Source organism: Staurois parvus, unplaced genomic scaffold, assembly GCF_062004578.1.
Source record: "Staurois parvus isolate SC_StPar_1 unplaced genomic scaffold, SC_StPar_1.0 ptg000165l, whole genome shotgun sequence".
Lineage (NCBI taxonomy): Eukaryota > Metazoa > Chordata > Amphibia > Anura > Ranidae > Staurois > Staurois parvus.
Window position 1 is genome coordinate 2,985,196 of NW_028317961.1, and position 12,746 is coordinate 2,997,941.

The window sequence follows — 12,746 nt, forward strand, 5'->3', positions numbered from 1 at the left end:
ATAAAATTTTGCAAATAAATAATATTTCATCATAAATCTTGGCCAAAATTTATTCCGTTATCTTTTTAGTAAGGAAAAAAAAATCCAAATTAGTTTATAACCAAAAATTATAATTTTTAACCATTTTTTTTTACATTTTTATTTTATTTTTTTATATTATTATTTATTTATTTTTTTACATACTGTCACCCTAGCAGTACAGTGTTACCATGGTAACACTGTACTACTTGTGGGGGGTGATGAAGATTTTTTTTTTACACTGATTGTTATTACACCCATATAGGGTATAAAAGCAATCATTTCTCTTTCTCTCTGTCTGCATTCTTGCAGTCATTGAGAAGTACTGAGTGAGCTGTGATTGGTCACAGCTTGTCACATGGTACAAGGCTGTTGTGAATAGCCTTGTACCATGTGACCTCTGTGATCATTCACAGATTTCACATGTAGTAAGCAATGATGTCACAAGTGACATCTTGTTACTACTTTGCATGTGATCACTGATTGGCCAATCAGTGATCACATGATCGGGACCTCGTACAGAGGTCCCGTCCGACGGTCGGTGTTTCACTGTGTCCGGAGGACACAGCGGGCACCGGATCACGGTGCTGCACGCTCCCAGGGAGCAGGCACAAGCAGAGTGCAGGTAGGCCGTTTATAATCGGCCACCCGACCCTGCAGTGCCACCGTCCAGCCATTTATATACAACGACCGGTCGGGAAGTGGTTACCATAAAATAATATCTAGTATACCGTACATACTCACATTCAAGGCTGTCCTCTAAATAGAAGGTTCATGGTGACTGAAGAAAAGGAAAAGTGGAAGTTTTGCCCACTGACCAATCACATTTTCAATCATTTTATAAACATAGCTGTAATGTGGTTAGTTGCAATGCACAGCACAAATAGTCAGGACTAAGCATTGATGAAACATAAGACAACCCATATATTCATCATTTTTTTTCGGACAACCAGCAGATTGAAAAAAATTACCCGATTCCCCTATCCAAACATCCTCCCTTTGTGCTATTGTACTCTGATGATGGGGAGCCTTCCTGGCCATTAGAATACAAATCAGTGCTGCTGGCTGTAGTAAGTGGCACTGATCGATCGGGAAAAATCTGGCAGGCTGGTTGTACAGAAGTAGATCAGTAGATCGAGTTAAGTTAAGTTGCATTCATTTTCCTCATAGATTAGTGAATGTGGTAAAGCATCACTAAAATCAACCCCATAAAGTACTATATATTGTATATGTAATTACAATTTAAAGCTCTGTTTTGGTTAAAGTGCTAGAATATCTGCCAAGTTTTCATTTAGGGTGTATTTCTACTGGGGAGAATTTCCCTTGTTTTATGTGCAGTTACTGTGAAATGATTGGAACCTAAACAATCAGTATATAAACAGCAACAGGAACATGTTTCTAGTAGAGTTGGAAATGATTAGAACGTGTTAGGTTTTTATTGCTGTCTGTACAGTCGTGTTCAAAATAATAGCAGTCAGACATCGCTAACCTGATCAATCACTGTTTTTGGTAGAAATGATATTTCTACATGGCAAATAATTTACTAGCAGGTGTAGTAGAGTAATAGAAATCCAACAGACCCAACAGTCATGACATGCATGCTGCTGATTCTGTGTAATTGAATCACTAATTGAAAGGGGCATGTTCAAAATAATAGCAGTGTGGAGTTCTATTAGTGAGGTCATTCATTCTTGGAAAAACAGGTGGCAATTATTGCCCTTATTTAAGGAAGGAAGGCAGCAAATGTTGTACATGCTGGTTACAGTGCATTTCTCTCTGAAATTCTGAGGAAAATGGGTCGTTCCAGACATTGTTCAGAACAGCGTACCTTGATTAAAAAGTTGATTGGAGAGGGGAAAACATAAAGAAGTGCAGAAAATGATAGGCTGCTCAGCTAAAATGATCGCAAATGCTTTAAAATGGCAACCAAAACCTGAAAGACATGGAAGAAAGCAAAAAACTACCATTCGAATGGATAGAAGAAAAGCCAACAATCAGCTCCAGGAAGATGAAAGAAGGTGTAAAGTTACCTGTGAGTACTGTTACAATTAGAAGACGCCTATGTGAAGCCAAGCTATCTGCAAGAAGCCCCCGCAAAGTCCCACTGTTGAAAAAAGACATGTGCTGAAGAGGTTACAATTTGCCAAACAGCACATTGACTGGCCTAAAGAGAAATGCCGCAACATTTTGTGGACTGATGAAAGTAAGATTGTTCTTTTTGGGTCTAGTGGCCGGAGACAGTTTGTCAGATGACCCCCAAACACTGAATTCAAGCCACAGTACACTGTGAAGACAGTGAAGCATGGTTGCACAAGCATCATGATATGGGGAGGTTTCTCATACTACGGCGTTGGGCCTATTTATCGCATACCAGGGATCATGGATCAGTTTGAATACATCAGAATACTTGAAGAGGTCATGCTGCCTTATGATGAAGAGGAAATGCCCTTGAAATGGGTGTTCCAACAAGACAACGACCCCAAACACACCAGTAAACATGCAACATCTTGGTTCCAGACCAACAAGATTGACGTTATGGAGTGGCCAGCCCAATCCCCGGATCTTAATCCAAAAGAAAACTTGTGGGGTGACATAAAAAATGCAGTTTCAGAGGAAAAACCAAGAAATAGAGAAGAACTGTGGAATGTAGTCCAATTATCCTGGGCTGGAATACCTGTTCACAGGTGCCAGAGGTTGGTTGACTCCATGCAACACAGATGTACAGCAGTTCTCAGGAACAGTGCTTATACAACTAGATATTAATTAAGTGATTCAAAGGAAAGCAAAATCTTCAAACATTTTTCAGTTTATATAGTGAATGTTTGAGTTTGTAAAGAAGAATACAAACACTGCTATTTTTTTGAACAGTCTAATATTCACTTTTCTTCAATTTTTTTAGAGGAACAACACAAATTTGATATATTTTTCTTCATGTTTTGATTTGGAATAGAATGTGTAGTGTTCCCAATGCATTTGTGTGTATGGAAATAAAAGCTATTAGAAGGATTTTGAGCTTTATTCATTTTTTTCAACACACTGCTATTATTTTGAACACAACTGTACATGTTTTAGAGATGCTTCTTTTCCAGTGTTAAAACTAGGCCAGAAAATAAGGGCGAGGCTCTCCAGCAAGTATAAAGCCAGCAGTAAAACACAGAAGGTTCTACCCCTTCCAACGCTATCCAAAACTAAAGCAATAGTTAATTTTTATTATTATTATTATAATACAGGACTTATATAGTGCCAGCAGTCTGCATGCTCTTTACAATGCAAAGGGAGACCATACAGCTACAATACAATCAAAACAAAAGGATTAAGACTGTCCAACTTACAAGAGCTTACAATCTAATAGGGTGGGGCAAGTGGCACAAAAGGTTATAACTGTGGGGGATGAGCTTATGAAATTGATAAAAAGCCTATTCAGAGGTGTGATAGGCTTACCTGAAGAGATGAGTGTTCAGGGATCGCCTAAAAGGCAGCCAGAGTAGGGAATAGCCAGACAGACTGAGGTAGAGAGTTGCAGAGGATGGGAGAGGCTCTGGCAAAGTCCTGGAGACAGGCATGGGAGAACAAGAGCTAAAGCCCGCTGCCAGCTGATGTCGCTCAGCCGATGCAGGCTGGGGAAAGATGGTGACCATATGGTCAGGATCCACCCAGGAGCCTGGATCGGCACCTGGTTTAGCCTCTCAGCGATCAACTGAGGGCTTGAGCCAACCTCCACAGCACAGTGAGCGCTGGGGGGGCAGAGCAGACGGTGGTGACTGACAGTCACCAAAATTAAATGGGAACCACCTGCGCTACCAAGAATATACTAATGTCCTAGGATTGGGAAGCTGCTATCACCTGGCTATACAACTGGATAGAATAACTGGTACAAAAAGAAAGAAAAATGGTGCTGAGCTCCCACACAATAACTTATATATAATGCATAATCAGAAATATATAAATAAATGATGATCCCCTTATGTAATCCACTATATGAGGTGTATATAATCAATTATTCACAATATCGTGCGATCGTGACATAGTCTACACCATATACAGTAAATATATATGTGAATGCATAAAAAAAATAATAAATAAATTAGTGCAAAAAAAGAGAATAAATCATGCAAGAAAACACACTTGTGTCCCTTACCAGGTTAAAGTGACATAGATCACTGAATCACACGTGATAAACGCTTGGCATAAAAACTGTGCAGTGAAACAAGAACTGACAAATGACACAAATGGTGCCTTAATACGTAGACAATAAGACGGTCAGGATAAATAACCTGACTGAAGACAGTAACATAGGACCACCAAAAGTCCTTCCACATAAATGTGTACCCAACATGTGATAGGTGACCACATAAAAAAGTATATATATATATATATATATATATATATATACACACACACACCGTGCTCAAGTCCCTGAAATTTGTGATAACACAAATAATTTTAAAGTGACACTCTGTGCCACCAATAATTTTAAACACAGGACAAAAGTCCACGTGTGTGATCCTCAATATAGCTGGGTATAGTGGAAATTCCAGCAATGGTCATAAATGATGCAGCTGTAAGTAATGGGATCCGTCACCAGCTAGACTGCCCTCTCACCTTCATGTAGAGACCCCAAGGGGTCAAAAAGCCTTCATAATGTTAGGCACAGCTGTAACGGAACCAACCCCAGACTGCACTTGGGTACTTCCGTTAGAATACCGTTTCCCTGTCCAAACACCAACCACAGACATCACAGCTGACCAAACAAGACTAGACGACACCAGTCTGTCTGAACATGGAACTCTTTATTTGAAACTTGAACTGGCTTTTTTATACACTCAGGGGACAATCCCCCCTCCCTGCATAATGACACGGGGCGGGGCAATCTACACATAGCAACAAGAGGCACACAGGTATTCAAACTTCACACCAGCAGACAGTCCCATCAGGAGGGAGGGCTGCTGGAGACACCCACCACTAAATACACAAGCACATACATTCCATAATAGTTTGCTCCCAAGCCTGACAAACAATAGAACAATGGGATGCAACCACATGGCATTAAATAATCCACAACCCCCACCGCACCTATACATGTCTACACAATATTAGGACAGATCACCCTGTACCCCTAACAGGCACAGGGTGACTTACACATAATAGGGATATGGGGAGCTGGGACAGGTGTCTCCCTACCTCTCCAAAGTGAGCTGGGTTCCATGGGCCCCCCACCTAATGTGAATCCGTCACATATCTCTCCTTTCGGCAGGAGACTCATGCAAGAGGAGATCCCAAACAGGTTGACTCCGAAGTTAGTCTGTACTTCCAGTCCCCCAATGCCAGCAACCACACAGTACCCCAAGCAAATGGTCCCACACAAAGCATTACTCATCCAGCCAACCTCTGCCTCTCTCATAGAACATACCCGGCGCTGAGAAGTAAGGACTGGTCCTTCTCCCTGAAGTCCTCTCAACCATTGGAGAGAAGACAGGGTGGCTGGGCCGACTCCATCATGCTGTTGGGGATCTGGGCCGACTGCCCAGTATCCCTTGGGTATCCAGGTGGTCACTGTAGTCTTATTCACAGTAATGGTGGTATCCCCCTTTAGGCCCTACAGGTATAACCGATTCTGGTAACTTTCATACAGGATTATAAGCTCAGCCTCCTCATATATGTTGTAAAGAAAAGAAGAAGAATCCTCCCATAGCGTAATATTGTTACAGTGATTAAAGTTTGTAAAAACCAACAAATGCTCACTCACGTTACAAGCAAAAAACGTGCTCACGGGACCTCATTGAACACACTGGGTGTACTGCTATGGGTATACCAAGATGGTGCTCGTGCCGCAAGTGACGTCACCACGTCTCCATCTATCGTATACCCATGGCAGTACACCCAGTGTGTTCTGAGGACATGTAAGTGAGCATTTGTTGGCTTTTACAAACTTTAATAAATGTAACAATATTACGCTATGGGAGGATTCTTCTTCTTTTCTTTACAACATATATGAAGAGGCTGAGCTTATCATCCTGTATGAAAGTTACCCAGATACCAGGATCGGTTATATCTATAGGTCCTAAAGGGGATACCACCACTACTGTGAACCTGGACCCGTATCTGTAGATTGGGCGTTTGGCTGTGCCTAACATTATGAAGGCTTTTTTATCCCTTGGGGTCGCTACATGAAGATGAGGGGGCAATCTAGCCAGTGACGGATCCCATTTCTTACACCTGCATCATTTATGGCCATTGCTGGAATTTCTACTATATCCAGCTATATTGAGGATCACACACGTGGACTTTTGTTCTGTGTTTAAAATTATTGGTGGCACATAACTTTGGCCATTTCTGCCTATTAGTTGAAAGTCCGTGTTGCCCAGCGACAGCCCCAAAACATCACTGCTCTAGAGATCTGCATGGAGGAATGGGCCAACATACCAGCAACAGTGTGTGCCAACCTTGTGAAGACTTACAGGAAACGTTTGACCTCTGTCATTGCCAACAAAGGATATATAACAAAGTACTGAGATGAACTTTTGATATTGACCAAATACTTATTTTCCACCATAATTTGCAAATAAATTCTTTCCAAATCAGCCAATGTGATTGTCTGGATTTTTTTTCTCATTTTGTCTCTCATAGTTGAGGTCTACCTATGATGCCAATTACAGGCCTCTCATCTTTTTAAGTGGGAGAACTTGCACAATTGGTGGCTGACTAAATACTTTTTTGCCCCACTGTGTGTGTGTGTGTGTATATATATATATATATATATATATATATATATATATATATACATATATACACACACACACACACATATGTATACACATACATATATATATATACATATATACACATACACACTTTTTTATGTGGTCACCTATCACGTGTTATCCTATTATGTGGAAGGACTTTTGGTGGTCCTATGTTACTGTCTTCAGTCAGATTATTTATCCTGACCGTTTTATAGTCTACGTATTAAGGCACCATTTGTGTCATTTGTCAGTTCTTGTTTCACTGCACAGTTTTTGGGCATAATTCATGCCAAGCGTTTATCACGTGTGATTCAGTGATCTATGTCACTTTAACCCTGTTTAGGGCCACAAGTGTGATTTCTTGCACTATTTATTCCCTTTTTTGCACTATTTATTTATTTATTATGCATTCACATATATATTTACTGTATATGGTGTAGACTCTGTTATGATTGCACGATATTGTGAATAATTGATTATATACACCTCATATAGTGGATTACATAAGGGGATCATCATTTATATATTTCTGATTAAGCATTATATATAAGTTATTGTGTGGGAGCGCAGCACCAGTTTTCTTTCTTTTTGGACTGACAGTCACCACTCTCTGCCCACAGCGGCAGGGAGAACTGAGTGATCAGTGGTGTCTGATTGCTCATTTCTCAGCCTTAGAGCCAGCAGAGGACAAATGCAGCATTGGATCGATCCTGCATGCACTAGGTAAGTACAATAAAAAAAAAAAAATCCCAAACTTCTCTTTCAACCGTAAGCATTGTTACTTGGATGACCTGCTTAAATTCATTCAGGTTTTCAGAATACATTTTAAGCAGCTTTTAGCACGAAGATAAAGTACTGTCAAGAGGGCCATCTAGCCAGAAGCAGTTACAGCAGCTTGTACATACTTTGTCTTTTGAGACTGCCGGCTGCTTGAACACATCCCGGACATCAGGGATCTGATGATGCTTGTTTTTTTTCCTTAACGTCTGTTTGACAGTATCAATTCGTTTTTGGACAGCTGCAGACTGAGTCCTGGTTAACGTGGATAAGAACACCATGCTTTCTTGAGAATCAACGGAACCCTCGCCAAACAGAATGGACAGCCCAGCTTCCTTGAGCCATTCTTCTTCCAGTTCTCCCTCTGAAATACAACACATGCCAGTCTAAAAACATGAATTTCACAAAACATTGAAAAGGAAACACCTAATGACTCCAAAACTGTTATAATTCTCTTGTGACAGAACTGCATGGGAACTACATAAAAATATTATCAGCTATTCCCACAGAGACATTTTTAAAGAATCAAATACAGCTGTGTTTAGTGATTTCCCCATGTAAGGAATGAAAAACACAGGAATGTAATGTGTCATTATTAGACAGCTGGTTTTTTTTAACCTATTGTTTCGAGCAGATTGCTAGAAGTGTTGCTCCTGCTATGCATAGCAAATAAATATCTGTTGCTGCCGCCAATCAAAAAGAAGACTGCACTCATTTTATAGCAATTTTCAATTGTTTTTATTTCTCTACCCACTATTTTTTTGTGTTATTCTTTGGAATGATGTGCACTTTAGCAATCGATTGTGTAAACGTAGCCCATTCATTATGAAAACGTACATCACCCTTTTTTAGAAATACAGTACACCACAATGCATGGTATGTGTATTGTTGTGTGCTGCGATGCGTTATGTGGAACCAATCACAATGAATGGCACCACAATGCCACATGCATCAGGTCTGATGCACGAAACACAGTCATTCATTCACAGTAAAGACATTAGATGGAAAAAAAGGCAAGTCCACTTTTAGAAAGTCAGGGAGTAGGGAGGGTTTTATAGAGTAAACAAAGGCCCTCATGTTGCATAAATCAGGGCTTTTTACGTGGCACCTACAGTTGTGTTCAAAATAATAGCAGTCAGACATCACTAACCTGATCAATCACTGTTTTTGGTAGAAATGATATTTCTACATGGCAATAATTTACTAGCAGGTGTAGTAGAGTAATAGAAATCCAACAGACCCAACAGTCATGACATGCATGCTGCTGATTCTGTGTAATTGAATCACTAATTGAAAGGGGCATGTTCAAAATAATAGCAGTGTGGAGTTCTATTAGTGAGGTCATTCATTCTTTGAAAAACAGGTGGCAATTATTGCCCTTATTCAAGGAAGGAAGGCAGCAAATGTTGTACATGCTGGTTACAGTGCATTTCTCTCTGAAATTCTGAGAAAAATGGGTCGTTCCAGACATTGTTCAGAAGAACAGCGTACCTTGATTAAAAAGTTGATTGGAGAGGGGAAAACATATAAAGTGCAGAAAATGATAGGCTGCTCAGCTAAAATGATCGCAAATGCTTTAAAATGGCAACCAAAACCTGAAAGACGTGGAAGAAAGCGAAAAACTACCATTCGAATGGATAGAAGAATAGCCAAAATGGCAAGGACTCAGCCAACAATCAGCTCCAGGAAGATCAAAGAAGGTGTAAAGTTACCTGTGAGTACTGTTACAATTAGAAGACGCCTATGTGAAGCCAAGCTATCTGCAAGAAGCCCCCGCAAAGTCCCACTGTTGAAAAAAAGACATGTGCTGAAGAGGTTACAATTTGCCAAACAGCACATTGACTGGCCTAAAGAGAAATGGCGCAACATTTTGTGGACTGATGAAAGTAAGATTGTTCTTTTTGGGTCTAGTGGCCGGAGACAGTTTGTCAGATGACCCCCAAACACTGAATTCACGCCACAGTACACTGTGAAGACAGTGAAGCATGGTTGCGCAAGCATCATGATATGGGGAGGTTTCTCATACTACGGTGTTGGGCCTATTTATCGCATACCAGGGATCATGGATCAGTTTAAATACATCAGAATACTTGAAGAGGTCATGCTGCCTTATGATGAAGAGGAAATGCCCTTGAAATGGGCACAGCTACACGTTTCGATGGACCTCCTTCTTTGTCAAGACAACAGAGTTGTAGCAGACACCTTTTGTTACAGAGATGATTGGCCTAACACCAGGGCCGTGGATAAGGGGGTACCACCACTCTTGCTGTATGGGACCCAGGCAGCTGGGAGAATCAGATACAGGCAGAGAGGGTGATCGGCAGGGGAGGTAATTACTGGAACCGATTCTCTATATGGCTCTCTCTGCAGCAGCTGAAAGCTGGCTTCTTCTCCTCTCCCTCCTGCTAGCTTCCAGCTGCTGCAGGGAGAGACATACAGGGGATTGGTTCCAGTAATTGCCCCCCGGTGCACCCATCACCCTTCCTGTGCACAATATGTTTCCCCCTGACCCCCAGTCCCTCTGTGTGCCCCCACCCATTCAGTGCTGCCAGCTTCCCTCCTATCCTTTCCACTGGCAGTTGCAAGCACACAAGAGGATCCTTCGGGATGGAGAAAGGTAGAAGGGTTTGGTAAATATGTCAGTAGTGATCATTCACTGTATTAATTCATACCTGAAGCATAGTAAATTGTGTTTTTTTGGATGGGTAGTGGGGGGGGTGTTGTCAGGTTGGCTGTATGGGGCCCCATGGTTTCTAACAGCAGCCCTGCCCAACACTGTCACCTAGAATCAGTCAGAGGCTTCTCTGTCCCGGGAAATACTGAGTATTTCCATTAGCCCCCGGCACTGTACTGAGCATTACCTAAAGCTCTGCTTTAGCGAGGCCCCCAAAACTTGGATATTCCCCAGTTGGACACTGCCATCTTGGTTCTTCTGAACACAGGAGATGAAACCAAAATGTAAATCACAACCCACACATCTACGATACCACTACGTTGTCTGTGACAGTGGTGTGTCACTTCTCTCTATACAGGTCCACCACCAGGGGAGCAGTTAAAGATGAAGTTGACAACCTGGTTGTTGACTTTTTATAGAAAGTTGAAATTGGCATAACAAAGCTAGCACTGTTGAGTTTACTTAGACTGCATGTTCTGGGAATAGAAGTACATTTAAATCTAATGCAACAAATTATGAGCAGACTATGTTTACATTCTTGGGGAATGGGAATGTTCATTTTAGCCTGGCTCCACCAAAAGAGCCTTCAAAGTTTACAGGAATATTGGATATATGGGAAGTGAAAGGTACAAAAAAACGGAAACTCAGAAAGGCCAGTATAAGGGGTACAAAAGAATTGTTAGAAATTCTGTATATACGGTCTGCTGCTTCACTGCAACAAGGAAACAGGAAACTTTAGTCAGAGAAAATATATTTACTATAGCTGCAGCTACAAACTTATGAACACTGCCATCCACTGGTTGAATATATCTCTACAGAATACTGATGTAGTTGTTGCACAAACTGCGGAACGCTGTATTCCAATAAGAATAAAGCTACTTAACCTTCTGGCTGACTGTCCTAGTACACATATTGCTAATCAAACGTCTATTTTTTTACATATACAACACAGACTTGATAGTCAACCGCCACTCAAATGATTCCCTTTCCGAATAAAGACAGTTGTGACAGACCTGTTTTAGCAGGTTAAAGGTCTCTGAGCAAGGTTCAAACTAATTAGGGAGAGGTGGGAGTTGCCCATAAAAGAGTATTCTCGAGCCAGTGTTCTTATGTGCTGCAAAAGCAGTGCACCGTTTAGGAGATATTTACCTGTGTAGCCACTGGCGACACCACTGGCACATGCACTCTTAAGGAACGGCATATTTCAGAGCCCGGTGCCGTTAACAGTGATGCCGTCATGGCTTGGTCAATCAAGCGGTCGCAGCTCGTGAACCCGAAAGAAGACCGGGTGAAGATAGGTTCCCTGTCAGCAGTGACAAGGTGCCGTTGGAGGGATCTGTTTCACAGGTAAATCTGTTATAATGTGCTAGTATGCGGTGCATTATACATTATTACCATAGGGGGACCAGTTTTTTTTTATCCCATCAGTGGTTCACTACCACTTTAAGCTAGCACAACTTCGTCTAAGCATCAGGCACCATACACTAAACATCTTTACTACTCTACCTATTTCACATTAGACTATAATACAGTATATTCTGACACCTCCAATATACAAGGGGAAAAACTGGATACATTTATGAATCCTATTTGTTTACATATTATGTAGATGAAACATATTAAATTATTATTTAAATTATATCTGCCCTTCTATTTTTGACTTTTTCTTTCCTGACAGTATATTTCTCCCAAGATGGGACAGATCTCTAATACAGGTGCATCTCAATAAATTAGAATACCATCAAAAAGTTAATTTATTTCAGCAATTCAATTCAAAAAGTGAAACTCATATTATATAGACTCACTACACACAGAGTGATATATTTCAAGCATTTCTTTCTTTTACCTTTGATGATTATGGCTTACAGCTAGTGAAAACCCAAAATTCAGTAACTTAGAAAACTAGATTACATAACACCAATAAAAAAAAAAGATTTTAAATACAAAAATGTTGGCATACTGAAAAGTTGTCAGGGTCCTGTCCACGGCAGGAGTCCAGGAAGATCGGGCACTTCTGCCAATACTCTACATGGCCGCAGAGGTACATATCAGCCTCAGTCTGGTCCAGACGGCCTTTATAAGGAGGCTCATCACTTCCACTGGTTGCTGGATGATCTCTAGCTCCCCATGCCTGTTTCCCGTATTCTGACTTGTGATCTCCTGTTACTGACTCGGCGTGCTCCTGGACCTGTCTACTCTGATTTACCCCTGACCCGACCTCGGCTTACGGATACCCTCTCTCTCTCTCGCTCCTCTGTGAATGACCTTGGCTTCCCCATCTGACTACGTCCGCTCTGATTCCCACCTGGTACCTGACCTTGGCTTGAACCAACATCCCAGTAAACATCCAAATCCTGGAAGGGCTTGCATACCACACACAGGCGCCTCCTGTCTGCAGACCTATCTCCGCGCACCAGCTGTGCTTCTAAGTGGACCACCAACCAGCACTCCTACAGGCGACCTGTGCAACTTTGGGCCTGACTCCCGCTGTCCCAGTCTCAGGGGAGTCTGGAACGTAGCCACAAGGGAAGCCC

General features: G+C 41.4%; 1 protein-coding gene across 2 annotated transcripts in view; it reads right to left on the minus strand.

Moving 5' to 3' along the window:
- Window positions 1–12,746, minus strand: part of ARHGAP18 (Rho GTPase activating protein 18) — a 218,073-nt gene that overhangs the window by 35,944 nt on the left and 169,383 nt on the right. For both annotated transcript variants that reach the window (XM_089676138.1, XM_089676139.1), the window contains exon 3: window positions 7,667–7,902. In XM_089676138.1, the coding sequence (XP_089532264.1) occupies window positions 7,667–7,902 (236 nt within the window). The remainder of the gene's footprint in view (window positions 1–7,666; window positions 7,903–12,746) is intronic.